This window comes from Culex pipiens, chromosome 2 (genome assembly GCF_016801865.2).
Source record: "Culex pipiens pallens isolate TS chromosome 2, TS_CPP_V2, whole genome shotgun sequence".
Taxonomy (NCBI): Eukaryota; Metazoa; Arthropoda; class Insecta; order Diptera; family Culicidae; genus Culex; species Culex pipiens.
In genome coordinates, this window is record NC_068938.1 from 90,185,307 (window position 1) to 90,203,394 (window position 18,088).

General features: G+C 42.0%; 1 protein-coding gene across 2 annotated transcripts in view; it reads right to left on the bottom strand.

Moving 5' to 3' along the window:
- LOC120416298 (S-adenosylmethionine decarboxylase proenzyme) overlaps positions 1 to 18,088 on the bottom strand; it is a 42,543-nt gene that overhangs the window by 21,573 nt on the left and 2,882 nt on the right. For both annotated transcript variants that reach the window (XM_039578017.2, XM_039578016.2), the window contains exon 2: positions 11 to 97. In XM_039578017.2, the coding sequence (XP_039433951.1) occupies positions 11 to 97 (87 nt within the window). The remainder of the gene's footprint in view (positions 1 to 10; positions 98 to 18,088) is intronic.

The following is an 18,088-nucleotide window of genomic DNA, read 5'->3' on the forward strand; positions in this document are numbered from 1 at the left end:
GGTAACTTACCTCAAAACATACGCGTCAATCTGTTCATTTCGGGTGAAACTGATGATCTCGCAGCGGACCGTCTTCAGCAGTGCTTCCCACATCGGTCTGGAAAGGTTAAAGAAGGACAAATAGGGAAAGGTTAGATTTTGTGGCTATTATTTCGATATTTTCTGATAACTATCCCTAGTAAATCCATCAGTACCGCTGATTTTTAGTATGGTATGCCCACTAGCCTGTCCCATTTTGAGGTCATGTCGAGGAATTTCAGGTGCTCACTTCTTAAATGATAGATTATGATGTTAGGAACAATGTTTTCTTAGACAAGAAAAAATAATAAAATACTTTCTCGCACCCCCTAGTCGATTTACTGAAAAAAGTCACTTTTTTGAACAAATTTTCTAAAATCGCTTGGAATCAATACAAAAACTGTTTCGATCAGGTGTGTATTATCTTCAAACGATAGGTTTTTGTCCATAGATTAAGATGCACTATCAATATTGGACCAAAATTTAAGTTTTTGGACTTTCCCAGGCGGATTTGTGTCGAAAAAATCGCATTTTTTCGAAACTTTTTTCAGAAATGTTCATTTAATTTAGGGTAGCATATTTTTCCCAGTAAAACCAATACATGCAGCTTGTAGGAAATTTCATGGCGAACATTTTTCCCTCTGAGAAAATGCAATTTCGACACTCCAGAGCCGAGATATTTGAGTTTTAGTGAGGAAAAAAGTGCCAATTTTCAAAATTTCTCAGAATTCAGAAGCAAGGCCTACTAATTACACGATGTAGCAAGCATATGTCTCAAAGGTCAGGGTATGCTTTTTTATAGTAATTTTGGCCGCTGAATCCGAATCTGAAATCAAATTTCGTGTAAACAGTGATGTTTTGGAGCTACACCCTTTTGGAATGCTATTTGCGTGTTTAAGAGGCAGTTTTTGTAAATGCTCGGTTTGTTCTAGAGGTCGTATCGAGGTGCTCCGATTTGGATGAAACTTTCAGCGTTTGTTTGTCTATACATGAGATGAACTCATGCCAAATATGAGCCCTCTACAACAAAGGGAAGTGGGGTAAAACGGGCATTGAAGTTTGAATTTTCCGAGGATTTCGAATATGACAAAAGGGAGACTAAAAAGTGCCGCTATGGATGCCTACAGGACAATAACTAACGTTGTAAAATGTTTATTATAGAAAAATCGAAAAACTATGCGAAAAACTGCGATTGGCCAAAAAGTTATTACCGTAGGCTTATAGTCCATGAAATTCCCTTACTTGGTGTTGCTGGCTGTTGCAAAAAGATATTGAGGTTTAAAAAACCATTTTTTACAGTAATTTGCAAAAGCTATGAGAAAAAGTCAAACCAATCCTGGATGTCTATGGCTCATTTTGAAGTGCTTCAAAAGACCTTTCGAATGCATCTAAGAGAGTTGGAATTGATGAAGTTTTACGGAAATGCGAGCAATTTTAAGATTTTTTATGTTTTTTTCGACCTCAAACTTCAAAGCCCGTTTTACCCCACTTCCCTTTGTTGTAGAGGGCTCATATTTGGCATGAGTTCATCTCATGTATAGACAAACAAACGCTGAAAGTTTCATCCAAATCGGAGCACCTCGATACGACCTCTAGAACAAACCGAGCAATATTTACAAAAACTGCCTCTTAAACACGCAAATAACATTCCAAAAGGGTGTAGCTCCAAAACATCACTGTTTACACGAAATTTGATTTCAGATTCGGATTCAGCGGCCAAAATTACTATAAAAAAGCATACCCTGACCTTTGAGACATATGCTTGCTACATCGTGTAATTAGTAGGCCTTGCTTCTGAATTCTGAGAAATTTTGAAAATTGGCACTTTTTTCCTCACTAAAACTCAAATATCTCGGCTCTGGAGTGTCGAAATTGCATTTTCTCAGAGGGAAAAATGTTCGCCATGAAATTTCCTACAAGCTGCATGTATTGGTTTTACTGGGAAAAATATGCTACCCTAAATTAAATGAACATTTCTGAAAAAAGTTTCGAAAAAATGCGATTTTTTCGACACAAATCCGCCTGGGAAAGTCCAAAAACTTAAATTTTGGTCCAATATTGATAGTGCATCTTAATCTATGGACAAAAACCTATCGTTTGAAGATAATACACACCTGATCGAAACAGTTTTTGTATTGATTCCAAGCGATTTTAGAAAATTTGTTCAAAAAAGTGACTTTTTTCAGTAAATCGACTAGGGGGTGCGAGAAAGTATTTTATTATTTTTTCTTGTCTAAGAAAACATTGTTCCTAACATCATAATCTATCATTTAAGAAGTGAGCACCTGAAATTCCTCGACATGACCTCAAAATGGGACAGGCTAATGCCCACGCATCCTTCCTCCCCTGTAGATTCTGTGAAATGTGATCCGTTCTCAGAATCCTCTCTGCGGTAAACACAACGCAGTAGGGCTGGCCGCTTGAATTTTTGTAACACATTTTCGGATGTTCTCGGATGTACAGTCTTCCCACATATTCAGTGCCTGAAGTCATTATTTTGTAAAAATTATGTACTCATGGAGAGAACCAAAGTTTGTTTACATCCGTTAGAAAAAAGTGTTCCGAATTTGTGGATTTCAAGGGTCAAAGTTTTTCTTCTAAAACATGATATAAACAATTATCAATTTTCTATGATTTTTTGAACATTGGCCGATCTGTAAACTGTTCCGAATATGAGGGATAACTGTACTGCAATTATTAATAATGACAAGAAAAGTGCTTGGGGCGTAATCTAATCACAAGACTTTCCAGCATGCTTTCATCGGACTGGCTGCGTTTGTGTTAGATTAGATTAGATTAGATTAGATTGAGAAACAAACAGCACTAAATTTTCAAATGCCGCTATGTAGTTTAGAAACTAATGGTCCGATTTCCAATTAAAATAAAACATGAATTTGTTTGATTCCTTAAATTTTAGAGGAGGCAAATCACGCAAAAGAAAATCGCTCCCGAACCTCTCCAAGAAAATCAATCACTGAATTCCTTTTTCAGCACCACTTTATATTATTTATTTCGCACATTGTCCATCCACAAAAAGTGACAGGTCATTTTTCGACGTTTGCAAGTGTAGTAGTGAAAAAGATGTTCCGCCGAATAATCAAGATGATGATTTTTTTTAGATTCCTTTTACCGATCTTCCGTGTGCGAGAGAGGAGAGCCAAGTTCTCTTCGGATTGTTTCTCATGATAAACGGTCAAAGATTTTCTTTTGATGATGATTCATCCATCGCTGTTTGGCATTAGGGGTAAAAATGATAATAATTTTGTTCAGTGTATTTTTTTTAAAGCCTATTTCCTACACCCAACCGGCGGTCGCATGCTTGTGATACATGGCGGCATGAAAGTATATCAGTATCTGCATGAAATCTGTCCTAATGCATTTTTTGCGATATAGGGGTATGACATTTTTGCCCGTTACCGACAATTATCGACATTACCGACGGCTTTTTGGTTGTATTTCACAAAAAAAACCCCTTAACAGAACGAGGATTGAACCACCAACTTATTGGTTGTTGATCCGACACGCTACCAACGCGCCATGGACGCTTGATGAAATGTGAGTGAAAGAGCACCAACATATTCTTCACTTTGGAGTGTTGCTCGGGAACGGGCCAGCATTATACACTCAAACCCCGATGGTTTGACACCAACTGTTGTCAAACGAACGGGGTCACGTTTTAGTTTGACACCCCTTTTACACGGAGTTCACACACACTACTAAACGTTTGTTTTGATAGTGTGCGTGAGCGCCGTGTAAAAAGTGACAGTTCGTCACTTTTTAGTTTGACTTTGACCAACCAACGGGGTACAAACTAAAAAAGTGTCAAACGAAAAAGTGACCAACCACCGGGGGTTGAGTGTATGTGGTGGTGAGAACTGCAGATCGCTGAAATGTTTACACGCGGGCAAAAATGATCTACGGGCTTGCTGCTAAAAATGTTATAAAATGTGACATTTTCTGCAGCAAATCCACTGTTGCAGATTTTGAGATATATATTTCCTTTGGGTGTATACAAAAATGTTATCTTTGACCATTTTTTGATACGATGCAAAAGCTTGGAGATACAGCAATATTTTTATGCTGGTACAAATATTAAAAAAAATGGGGGCCCTTAAACATCGGGCCCAAAAATAAGGGGGCAAAAAAATATGTTTTTAAAGAACTTCTAAATGTCAATGGAAATTCAAGTGGAATCAGCTGAAATCAATTTAAAATGCATTCCCCTGCGTTTAGAACCATTTTTAAGCACGTTTGGGTTTATTCAGAAACAGGGTTGTTAAAATATCAAAATATCAGCTCTCAGCAACTACAATTATCCCGCCTGAATATTCATGCCTCAAATACAACTGCTCTTCTCTCTTCTTTGAAACTCTCAGCGCCGAACATATCCGAACACGTCTTCGTGTGTACCCACTCGCGATTGACATTTTCCTTTTCTCTCTCATTCCCGCTTCCACGATCATCCTACCGAAACAGCGTTTAACCACAAAAGCCGCCACAAAACCAATTTCGCAAACGCAGTTTAACGGGACGTCATGCGTGGCCGGCTCCTAATCGCCATCTCGCGTTCTCTCATTGCAGTTTTCGGAGAGATTGAGAGACTCAGCGGTGAGAGCGCATAGTCGAGGAAAAGGGGAAGAGTGATAGAGAGAGAATGACATCGCTGGGAATCACGAGACACAAGAAGAGATCTCACAAGCTATAGTGACGGCCGCTATACTCTCGGATATTTTTGGTGCAGAGATAATCTATTGATAGCTTTTTTATCACTCATTTGCAACACTGTTCAGAAATCTTTTGAATTTTTGATAATTTTCGATGTACAATAATATTGAAAAAAAAATGCATTTTTAAGTTTATAGGCAATCAACCGTTCAAATTTGACTGTAATGGGGTCGCAAAACTGGAATTTCATGTTTAAAGTGAGAAAATAAAATAAAAAACAAAAGATTTTTTTTGTTCTTGATTCGATAATCCGAAGTCCCATACAAACTTTCGAATAATCAAACATCGGATAATCGAAACTTCGGATAATCGAAGCTTAGGATAATCGAGTCTGGACTGTATGTCTATCAAACGAAGAGATGTTTGTTTGCATTTAGCTTAATTAAATATTTTTTGGAAAACGGGTTTTCTTTACTAAAATACTCAAATTTTCATAATTCGGAAGCAAAGCGAAATTTTGAATTACAAATTACATTTTTTTTTTTCGAAAACACTCAAATTGTGTGTTGTCCCTTACTTATTTATTTGTAACATATAAAAAAATCACCAAATCTTATTTTCAAAAAACCGTAATTTTCATAAAAATTTTACCTTTTTTGAAAAAAAGTGATATGTTTTGAAAATTTGAAATTAAAACTTTAATCCAGTGAATCATCAACACAGAAAAAAATAACTGTTTTCAGTTGATTGCATGCCTATTTCCATTGAAATTATGAAGTTATCTGAATTTTTCTTTAGAAGCGCATATTCACAACAAAATAATGACTACAAACGCTAAAATCAACAAATTATAAGTGTAACTATTAGGGTGGGTACGTTTTTCAAAAAGTTCTCGGATCAAGTTTTAGTATGGTTCCCCTTGTAGGCCATGCCCATAGGGACTTTCATGCCAAATATCAGCTCATTTGGTTGTAAACTGGCTGCGCGCATCAGGGTTAAAGTTTACATGGGAATTACTATGGGAAATTGGAACTTTTTTTTCAAACGCTCCTACAGGTCTGGGAAAATCACGCGCCAACTTCTGGTATGGTGAGGCCTATGGGGAATGGTCTGGAGAACACTTTTCCCGAAGAGAGCATATGGATTCGTTGTCCCTAGACCTGGCGCATCGGCAAACAATCCGATGTCTCCGGAATCAACGGTTTTCCCTAAAAACCATCAAATTTTCCTTAGCATGCTATGAAAGCTGGATGAACACCGCGACGCCATACGTCTGGCAGCTACCACGTGGTCGAAATATTTGCAAAAAAATACAAATTTGCTATGCAAAGATTCTGGATTCGATTGAATAATATCAGGATTACTCGAAATGATCATTTTCTAGTTAAAAGAAGGTTTGCAATTAAATATTCCAGCCGTTTCTCACCCACGTGGTAGCTGTCTGACGTATGGCGTCGCGGTGTTCATCAAGCTTTCATAGCATGCTAAGGAAAATTTGATGCTTTTTGAGGGAAAACCGTTGATTCCGGAGACATCGGATTGTTTGCCGATGCGCCAGGTCTAGGGACAACGAATCCATATGCTCTCTTCGGGAAAAGTGTTCTCCAGACCATTCCCCTCAGGCCTGACCATACCAGAAGTTGGCGCGTGATTTCCCCAGACCTGTAGGAGCGTTTGAACAAATTTCCAATTTCTCATAGTAATTCCCATGTAAACTTTAACTCTGATGCGCGCATCCAGTTTACAACCAAATGAGCTGATATTTGGCATGAAAGTCCCTATGGGCATGGCCTACAAGGGGAACCATACTAAAACTTGATCCGAGAACTTTTTGAAAAACGTACCCACCCTAGTAACTATGGTTTTGCAAATAGTCTGATTTTTAACGGTATTTTCAGTTCAATAAAGTATTTTTTTAATTGTGGGAGATACAATAACATCCCACAATTATGGAACAGGCAATTTGAAGGTAGTGTTCTGCTGCTCTTGATACAATAGTCTTAAAATGCAGAATGTTGTTAAAAAATCAACTTTAACTTTTGAAATAGCAAGTTCGAAAAAAAAGTTGCATTTTGCATCCTATTAAATAACAAATTACCACAAAAGTGTTCCAAAACTGTGAGTGTTCCGAGTTTGACGACTTTACTAACAAAATTGAAATAATTTTCTACACCCAAAGTTAAAGAACGAGGGGATAGTCCTCACGAAAAGAAACGTGAGGAAAGTGCTATTTTGCGAGAGTATAGTCCTCTCGCGTGTTCATTCGTTCATTGGAACAGTTCATCCTATTGAGTGGCTTATATGGACGAATGACTGCCACTTAGTCACCGAACCATGGTGGCCCATACGGCAAAGGCACGGTTCAATATGCCGAAGGTCTTGGGTTCGAGTCTCAGCACCGGTACTTTTTTTTTTTTTTTTTTTGAAGATGAACTTTTTTTGAAGATGAACCCATGAGTAAAGTACTCTCGGTAATTTCGGGATTTATCCTCTCCGTCCCCACACAGTACCATTTTACTACCGAATCGTGCTCTTTATCCTCTCGTATGCCGATGCCTAGTTCTGGGTGTATACCTTCGAAACCACAAGTCGTATCACACACACCTTATCGCTCCAAAACGCGACCATGACGACGTCACAGTTTCCAAAGGCTTCGAGAAGCTTTTTTTTTGTTCCACCAAACCTCTTTTTTGCGCTGGTCAGCATTCGACAAAATTCATTTTGATCAAACCCGTCCCGGGCACAAATTTTGCCTTTTGATGAGTTATGCCTTGACGCAAAGTTCCTCCTGCCTTTTTTTTCGTTGTTGTGGGTTGTGTGAACCGGTTCTGCCGGCACGAGACTCCGCTATTTCGGCACAGCTGAGTTCAAAGATCGTTTTTTGGGTTGCCGTTTGAGTTAGGGGGGTTCAAAGGGCGAAATATTGACTCAAGTGGAACAAATTTGAGTCTGATTTAGGAGGTTGACCTTTTCCGTATACCGTCCAGATCTAAAACCTTCTGAAATTGCATTCCAAATTTAAATGCAAGCTCTCTCATTCTCTCTGCTCCTTCCCATATGTATGCCCATCGTTCAAACGCGTCCAAACACGTGACGACCGGTCTCCAACGGTACGGCGTGGCGAAACCTTCTAGAAGGTTCGATTCTCTCTTGGTCGACTGCTTCGTATGCTCTTTTTTGGAATATTTCCACAGCTGGATCGTCGTCGTCGTCGAGCCAAAGTGAGTGTCTGCACATATGGTGATGAACTCACGCGATAAGACGCGAACTTGGTAATTTAGCAATTATGGAAGTGAGAAAGTTGCTATAATTTAATTAATTTGTTATAATTGTTTATTTAACTGAATTTATAATAAGTTGTAAACGTTTGAAACTTAATTTAATTATAATTTTTTCGATTTTTTCAACCTAAAGTGAAATAACGCATCTTCCGCCATTATGGCGACGAAATTTATGGCAGCTTTCACTTTTCAAAATCAACACCAAACAAACCTTGCGGCGTGCATGTTTTGGATGCTATTTTCGATACCATTTTTCAATGCTTATATTTACTCGGCGAGCTACTCAACGCTGAAAACACTCACAAAAGTTGCATACATTCGCAAAACGCAAAACAAAAAACGAAACCGTTTCGGTTCGATTCCGTTCCTAGTACAGCGTTTTGCATAGAAGAAATAAAAGTAAAAATAAAACAAAGCTGCTCGGATTGTATGACAACAAACGCTGCGTTGCTCATTTTTTTTGTTATACGAAACACATGACATCAGCAAAATAAAATAGGCTCTAGAATAAGCTCGAAGCCGGCTTCAAACTTTGACCAGTTGATTAACATAGATTCGTTTTACAATTTAGTCTTTAGACAAAATAAATTGATTGATTTAATTTAAAAAAATGTGATTCTGTCGGAGAAATATTGTGGTATTTTAGATACAAAAACATATAGATTTAACAGAAAATATTATTATGTTTCAATTGTCGAATAAAAAAACAGTTTTAAAAACAGCTGAGAGTAGCAAATATAACATTTCGCTCGACATTAAAATTTAAAGCTCACAAACCAAACTGAGAATAACATTTGAGTAACTCTCTCACCCCAACACACTCTCCCTCTCTCGATAAAACCGCTGTTTCTCTGTATAATAATAAAGTGTGTAAGTTCAAGAAACCACACACGCGCGCAACTCTCGATTTCATTGCCATCGGCCGAGACTCTGTCGCGAAAAGCCGGTAGGAAGGTGTTATCCTCAAGGTGAAACCACCCCAGCTCCCAATAACCCAAACCTGGGGAGGGTAAATTTTATTATAGCCAAAGCCAAACCATAAATGAACCGCCCCGCGACAGAGAAGAGATGATGTGCCGTCCATTATGGCATCCCAAGTCTCGAGCAGAGTGACGTTACGTAACCCCACATCTAGGGGTCGGACAGATCGGTCAATACATTATTAACGCATTAAAATAATTGGTCAGTATATCGACATTTCGTTAACATTCCAACGCCCAAGGCTCCAAAAAAGTTGGAACGGTAACTTCAACTCGCTGGTTCTCGGGCATAACTCACCCAATCAAGACGATTCTTTTTTCCAGTGATTTGTTAGGATGTCTAGATGATCCTAGAACTTTGCCGAACTCAATTTGATCAAATCTGTAATTTTTGCGATCAAAAACATCGTTCCAACTTTTTTTTTCGCGTGTAAAAAAAAATTCGCCAAAAATTCCGCGGAGGCAGTCTTTTTGAAAAAGTTGGAACGATGTTTTTGGTCGCAAAAATTACAGATTTGATCAAATTGAATTCTGCAAAGTTCTAGGATCATCTAGACATCCTAACAAATCACTAGAAAAAAGAATCGTCTTGATTGGGTGAGTTATGCCCGAGAACCAGCGAGTTGAAGTTACCGTTCCAACTTTTTTGGGAGGCTTGGGCGTCCGTGTAAGTTGGACATGCGTTGGGCGTTCCAGTGTTAATATATTAACGAAATCCCACCATGCCTTAGGAACCTTGGTGAGTTGAAATGTCATATTCAAATCAAAACAAAACAAATTTCACCGGTTTCGGTTACAGTCCCGACGTCGTTCCAGCAAACCAAACGGAACCCATGAAAAAGTGGCCTGGGCGCCGTTTCGGCGCTGTTCTAAATGGAAAGTGACGACCTGCTTTCACCCCAAATCGGTTCAAAATCATAGGACATAGTCTCGTCACGGTGAACCAGATCAACCAACTGCCGGATGCGGATGCGGAGTCGAGCTGATGGACATGTTTGAGCGGGTTCGAGTGAGCGGATGCCAGTGGAAGTTGGACGTGCAGATTTCGGTCCGGTCCGATCGAATGTTGTTCAAGAAGCGGGACAGGAGCGAGGAAGGGTTAAACTGAAGCGATTGAGGAGGTTAGTAAGCTGGATGGTTTAACATCAAAAAATCCAATCGACTTCCTCCTTAGATTCTTTTCCGGTTCTAAACAACCTCGGCGAGCTTTGCTCGTTCAAGCGCATCCGGTACGATCGCCATTACCAGATTCAATCCGGCGGCGGCGGTCGGAAGATTCCGGGAACCAACAACACGATTTACATTGTTTCGGCTCTTGTACGGTGGTTGCGGAAGTTCTAAGCGGAACGCGGAGGTGCTAAATCGTTCCGTCCCAGTTGCTGCACTTTTTCAACCAGACCTACAAACGGTTCGCGGGATACATGTCAACGAAGAACTCAAACTCTTTGTTTTATTTTTTTGTATAATTCTTTAATTTGCGGTTTTTTTGTTGTAAATATAGTTGTGTTTCCGCTTTTTATTGATAAACCACCGAAAAAGGGAGAGGAGGGTTTCGTTTCGTCCTGTAGCAGGCCCTGGACACCCTATCAAGAACGCTCACGATGAAGGGCCTCAACTCGTCCGCCGTAGTCACGCAGGAAGTCGTGATGGATGAACTTCCCGGGTTTTTGTTTTCTCCGACGATCTTCTTGATGGTATTCTTCTGGATTGTTGACTTAGGAGGGATGGCCTTCTACAGATTGTGAGCCTTTTAATGTGTTGTTTTGTGCAACTGGCTGCTGTAGACGGTTCCGCAGAAGCCACAGCAAAAGTCCTGAGATGCTGAAAAAACACCTTGTGCTCCAAAGGCAAATGATGGCCTCCTTCAGAGGAGCGAACGGACACAAATCATCTGAAAGCTAGCTAGCAAGAAAGTGGGTTTTGGCTTCCGTGGACATTGCCGTGAACGTCCTCGGGCACCACACCGTTCCGGATGGTCCAAGTCCCCGTCCCCGTTTTTCCTAGTCGAGCAGCTCAGGCAGAAGGGTCATACGAAGGAATCGTCGATTCTGGATATGAACCGTGATAAACTCTGTTTTGCGCAAACTTTTTTGAAAATGATGTTGTGATGATGTTTATAAGATGTCAAATTTAACCGAGATTGATAATATACGGTGGGAACGCTAGCTCAACTATTCGTCGATCTATTGACAAAAATATCAAAACCGCCGTCAATAGATTAACGAATAATAAAACCATCGACTCTGTCCAACCCCTAGCCCCACATTCAATTATCGCGTTCTAACCGAACACAATGGGGCAACAAAAGGCTGCCTTTTTTGTGCTTGTTTTTTTGCTACATTTCACTCAATTTCTCTGCACATCAACTATGCAGTGGACTATTTTTATCGTCCCCCACGACCCACCAAACTGAAAAATAGTCAGATGGTAAAATCGCATGCAAAAGTATGCACACATCACCTTTGTATGAAATATTTAGAAAAAATATTAAAACCGACGAGATTCGGTCAAGTGGGTTTCCCATACAGATGAGCTACATATTGTTGTATGTAATATTACATACAGATGATGCAAAAATTATTTTACACTCAAGTCAATTACACGCAGCCAAGCTACTACATTTTTTGCTGTGCAACTAACATTCCGCTCGACGTCCTACCTCCCTTCAAACTAAAAACCCGATGAAAATTACACACAAAAGAATGGAAATCAATTTACGTCGTCACTAAAAGTTAGGTAGTTTTTTTTTCCTCTACTCTAGTTGCCTCCGGGGTAGATTGGAAAATGTGAAAACCAAAGTTAAACCCGGATCGGAGTTTTAGATTCTGGTGACTTTACAAATTTTTCGAACAATAGTTGATGGCAAAAGACGAATTGCTCGTTTTTTGCTCTTGGATTCACGTGCTCCAATAAATCTACTACCAAGGGGAAATTCTCATATGTTGACAGGTTAAGCACTCGCTCCTAACTCTATCCAATTTGCTGATATTCACTATTTAAACAACTTTTTTTTGTAAAACCGTTGATAGAAACTTGCTTGCATACGCCCTATTGAGCTATTTATCACTCGATTTCAGTTGAAAACACTTTTAATGCATTTGGTAATGTGTCAGGTAATCAAATACTCAAAAATGACTAAAGCGGGGTCGCAGAACACGAATTTGATGTTATTTAAAAGTGGCAAAAAAAAAACAAAAAAAAACGTTACCATTAGGTGGTTGGTGCCTTCCTCGCATTCATAAAGTGATTACACTACACAGCCTCAAAAAAGTGTATAAATAACACTTATTTTTATCAAAATATCTTAGATCCGGCATAAAAAAGTGTATTAAAAACACTAAAGTACTCATAACTTTTGATAGGTTTATCAGATCTTCAATCTTTTGGGCTCGTTGGAAAAGTATATCTAACGATGGGTCGCATGATAGATCCGGACAACTTTTTCAACAAAATATTTGAGATCCGGCCTCATAAAAGTGTATAAATAACACTTAAGTGCTCATAACTTTTGACGGGATTGTAAGATCTTCAATCTTTTGAACGCGTTGGATAGGTCTTTCAAATACCTTTCTAACATTATATAGCATGATGGGTTTTCTTATAAAAACCACCCTTTTTACAATCTTCCGAAGTTTAGCTAAAATCGTTTTTTTAGCATAACTTTTGGGGTACTTTTCTAAACTTAATAATATTAACTAGGGTCCAAATCGGTTCAGCCAGTCCGAAGAGTTCATTTTTCGAGTGATTTTATAGCCTTTCCTAATTGAGGTGAGGAAGGCAAAACATGATTCGATTATCCGAAGATTCTAAGAAATCTTCGGATAACCGAAACATTGGGTAATCGAGGACTCGGATAATCGAGTGTGGACTTTAATACCTCACTGATAATTTGCAGGTTTTTTTTTTCAATTGGTGTTTATTAGAATTTAACAGTTCTGCTCCAGGATGTTACATTTGCAATTCAGAGATTTGGAGAACCTTTCAACTGAGATCAATTCATAAGCCTTTACAAGGAGGGTACATGTTTCTAAGTTTAGATGTTGCTAGCTGCGTGCTCTTTTAGGGAAAATAAATTTTGAGAAAAAACCCTAGATCTATGTTTGGCTTAAGACTAATATCACAGTTATTGACGGAGGAGTGCTTCGATGATCGGATTCGTTGACATCCCACAGGAAGTCCTGAAGGTTCTCGTTGCCTTTTCGATGCTTGCGTCGATGGTGTCGACGCCGGCCAGCTCGTGTAGATCGTCGGTCGGGTACCACGGGTCCAAGTTGTGCACCATCTTGAGCAGCTTGTTCTGCTTCACCTGGAGTCGCTTACGGTGCGATTTGGCGCAGTTGCCCCTGGTGAAGAAGATGGACTGGGTTTTCCCAGCGTTCAGCTTGATGCGCCACTTCCGCTGAAACTCCTCGAGGTTGTTCTGTGCCGCTTGGAGGTGGGTGACGACGATCTTCGGGTCCTTATCCGATGCCAAGTATGCAGTGTCATCCGCAAAGAATGCGTACGACACTCCATCGATCATCGGCACGTCGGAGGTGAGGATGTTGTAGAGAGTCGGGCTCAGCACTGATCCTTGGGGCACGCCGAAGGGGATGTTGTGGACGAAGGAACGCTCGCCATTCACCATCACCGTAAACGACCGATTCGTCAGGAACGACTCGACGATCTTGACCAGGAACGGCTGGAGGTTCGAGCGGAAGAGCTTGTAGACCACGGCGTCCTGCCACACGGAGTCGTAGGCCTTTTCGACGTCGAGAAGGATCATGCCGGTCGACTTCCCCGCCAGGAAGCCGCGCTTCACCATCTCCGAGATACGGGCGAGTTGGTGCACCGTTGAGTGCCCCGGCTTGAAGCCGAACTGCTCGTGTGGGATGGTTTGCTCCGTCTCCATGTGACGGTTTATCCGGGCGAGAATCACCCGTTCCAGGAGTTTGCTCAGGCTGCTCAGAAGGCTGATCGGGCGGTAGTTACCTGGATTGGTTATGTCCTTGTTCGCCTTTGGGATGGCGATCACGTTTGCGTGCTTCCAACGAGCCGGAAAGTAGCCCAAGGCCAGGCAAGCGTTGAAGATTTTGGTCAGGACGACCAACCCTTTTCTTGGCAGCTGCATGAGGCACGTATTCCGGATTCCGTCTTGCCCAGGAGACTTCCGGTTTTTGAGCGTGCGGATGATCGCCTTGACCTCTTTCGGCTTGACAAGGGCGGCCGGAGGCACGGGAGGAGTTGTCGCTCGGATGTGGCCAAGCGCGTTCTCCACAGCGGCCGATGTTTCGGGATCACCTGGTTGCTCGTTGTTGTGGGCAACGGCGAACGCACTTGCGAGCGCTTCGGCTTTCGCTGAAGGGCTCGCTACGAGGTCTCCGTTGACGTTCAGCGGGGGGCTGTACTTGACCGTGTTCCGGAGGTTGCGGGTAAGCTTCCAGAACTTGTTGCTGCCGTTGTCCAGCGTCCTTAGCAAGGAGCCGAAATTTTTGTAGCGGTGCTCGGCGCTTTTGGTGCTGATGACGTTGTTCAGGTGGGTCACCACCGCTCCGATGAGCGGGTCCCGTCTTCGGATGAACTGTCTACGCCGCACGTTCCTCAGCCGGATTAGCAGCTTCAGCTCGTCGGGAATGTCCTTCTTCTGAGGTAGGATCCTACGCGAAGGGACAGCGGCTTCTTCAGCTGCTTTGAGGATGGCGGTGAACTTGTCGATGGCGTCGTCGATTTTCTCCGAGCGATCTAGAGTGTTGATCCAGCTAGCGTTGAGGTCGACCTCCCGCTCGATCGAGCGAGCAAAAGTACTCCAGTTCGCTCTGTCGAAGCATTTGCAGGTTTTCATTTCGAAAAATCACATTATTTAGATTTAAAGAGACAATCACACCGTCTTTGCAGACTGAATACTATTATTAAACAGGACAAACATTCAATAATGTGAAATAAATGATAGTTTTATAATATAATCATATTTCCTGTGTTAAAATTTGGTTTACGTTTTTTGCACAAAATCAATTGGGTCCTAAAATTAAGTTTAGATTGCTGATATTATTGTTCACAGCAATAAAGCTTATTTTTCTGCGCACAATGACCCTTTGTACGACCACAAAGAGTTTAAAATATTTTTTTAAATAAATTTCAAAAAATTAACCTCGCGGTACTTTTTGATACAAAAGGTCCTACTTGACAGCTCGTTCCAAGGAAACCATAGTTGAACCATCGAAAAAATGTTGTCTTGTCAATTTATTTTTAGCTTAGCTTAGCTTGGTTGACCGTACTCTAGCCGAGCATAAAGCTCGCAATAGCTAGGTTGGCGCCGATAAGGAAAATAAATGCGTCAGGAATGTGCCGAATGACACATTACCACTCATTTGTCCTTTTGGTCGACTCCTCACGATCAACGGGGGAGGTGGGGAGGGATTTGATTATTGGATACCCTATAGAGATGCCTAAGACGACCTCCAAGATATCCGGATTTGGAAGGGGAAAGGGTTTGATGGGATACTTCACCGACGAATGAAGTAGTGGGCATTGGTTGATAAATATTATGAACATTAAAATGCAGTAATATAATAAGAAATAAATTAGAACGCTCTCACCAAATTCAGTTCCAGGATCATCCAACCAGCTCCCGACTGCGATGTAAACCTCTTCCGTAGTACATTCCAAAAACACTCTTTTGATGGCATTATTCAATTGTTATGCCCAATCACCCCATGCACACAAATAGCGACACAAAAGAGACAAAAATTATCACGAAAAAACAGGACTGCGCGTCCCCAGAAGCACTCTGTTGTCTTGTCAATTTATTTTTTTGCATTAAAATGAAAAAAAAAATTGATTACAAATAGTTTTTAATCACGTTTTTAACCGTTGTACATAAAAATTTACATAGGGCTTTAGAACCCTATTTAGACATTTCCGAGAAATCGGAGTGACATTTTTTAATGTTTCTTTCTTAGTGAGAAAATTAGCTCAAGTTTCACTCTAGTAAAAGCCATTTTAGCTCAAACTAGAGCCAGTTTTCTCACTGGGTTTTAACAGTTCTGCTCCAGGATGTTACATTTGCAATTCAGAGATTTGGAGAACCTTTCAACTGAGATCAATTCATAAGCCTTTACAAGGAGGGTACATGTTTCTAAGTTTAGATGTTGCTAGCTGCGTGCTCTTTTAGGGAAAATAAATTTTGAGAAAAAACCCTAGATCTATGTTTGGCTTAAGACTAATATCACAGTTATTGACGGAGGAGTGCTTCGATGATCGGATTCGTTGACATCCCACAGGAAGTCCTGAAGGTTCTCGTTGCCTTTTCGATGCTTGCGTCGATGGTGTCGACGCCGGCCAGCTCGTGTAGATCGTCGGTCGGGTACCACGGGTCCAAGTTGTGCACCATCTTGAGCAGCTTGTTCTGCTTCACCTGGAGTCGCTTACGGTGCGATTTGGCGCAGTTGCCCCTGGTGAAGAAGATGGACTGGGTTTTCCCAGCGTTCAGCTTGATGCGCCACTTCCGCTGAAACTCCTCGAGGTTGTTCTGTGCCGCTTGGAGGTGGGTGACGACGATCTTCGGGTCCTTATCCGATGCCAAGTATGCAGTGTCATCCGCAAAGAATGCGTACGACACTCCATCGATCATCGGCACGTCGGAGGTGAGGATGTTGTAGAGAGTCGGGCTCAGCACTGATCCTTGGGGCACGCCGAAGGGGATGTTGTGGACGAAGGAACGCTCGCCATTCACCATCACCGTAAACGACCGATTCGTCAGGAACGACTCGACGATCTTGACCAGGAACGGCTGGAGGTTCGAGCGGAAGAGCTTGTAGACCACGGCGTCCTGCCACACGGAGTCGTAGGCCTTTTCGACGTCGAGAAGGATCATGCCGGTCGACTTCCCCGCCAGGAAGCCGCGCTTCACCATCTCCGAGATACGGGCGAGTTGGTGCACCGTTGAGTGCCCCGGCTTGAAGCCGAACTGCTCGTGTGGGATGGTTTGCTCCGTCTCCATGTGACGGTTTATCCGGGCGAGAATCACCCGTTCCAGGAGTTTGCTCAGGCTGCTCAGAAGGCTGATCGGGCGGTAGTTACCTGGATTGGTTATGTCCTTGTTCGCCTTTGGGATGGCGATCACGTTTGCGTGCTTCCAACGAGCCGGAAAGTAGCCCAAGGCCAGGCAAGCGTTGAAGATTTTGGTCAGGACGACCAACCCTTTTCTTGGCAGCTGCATGAGGCACGTATTCCGGATTCCGTCTTGCCCAGGAGACTTCCGGTTTTTGAGCGTGCGGATGATCGCCTTGACCTCTTTCGGCTTGACAAGGGCGGCCGGAGGCACGGGAGGAGTTGTCGCTCGGATGTGGCCAAGCGCGTTCTCCACAGCGGCCGATGTTTCGGGATCACCTGGTTGCTCGTTGTTGTGGGCAACGGCGAACGCACTTGCGAGCGCTTCGGCTTTCGCTGAAGGGCTCGCTACGAGGTCTCCGTTGACGTTCAGCGGGGGGCTGTACTTGACCGTGTTCCGGAGGTTGCGGGTAAGCTTCCAGAACTTGTTGCTGCCGTTGTCCAGCGTCCTTAGCAAGGAGCCGAAATTTTTGTAGCGGTGCTCGGCGCTTTTGGTGCTGATGACGTTGTTCAGGTGGGTCACCACCGCTCCGATGAGCGGGTCCCGTCTTCGGATGAACTGTCTACGCCGCACGTTCCTCAGCCGGATTAGCAGCTTCAGCTCGTCGGGAATGTCCTTCTTCTGAGGTAGGATCCTACGCGAAGGGACAGCGGCTTCTTCAGCTGCTTTGAGGATGGCGGTGAACTTGTCGATGGCGTCGTCGATTTTCTCCGAGCGATCTAGAGTGTTGATCCAGCTAGCGTTGAGGTCGACCTCCCGCTCGATCGAGCGAGCAAAAGTACTCCAGTTCGCTCTGTCGAAGCATTTGCAGGTTTTCATTTCGAAAAATCACATTATTTAGATTTAAAGAGACAATCACACCGTCTTTGCAGACTGAATACTATTATTAAACAGGACAAACATTCAATAATGTGAAATAAATGATAGTTTTATAATATAATCATATTTCCTGTGTTAAAATTTGGTTTACGTTTTTTGCACAAAATCAATTGGGTCCTAAAATTAAGTTTAGATTGCTGATATTATTGTTCACAGCAATAAAGCTTATTTTTCTG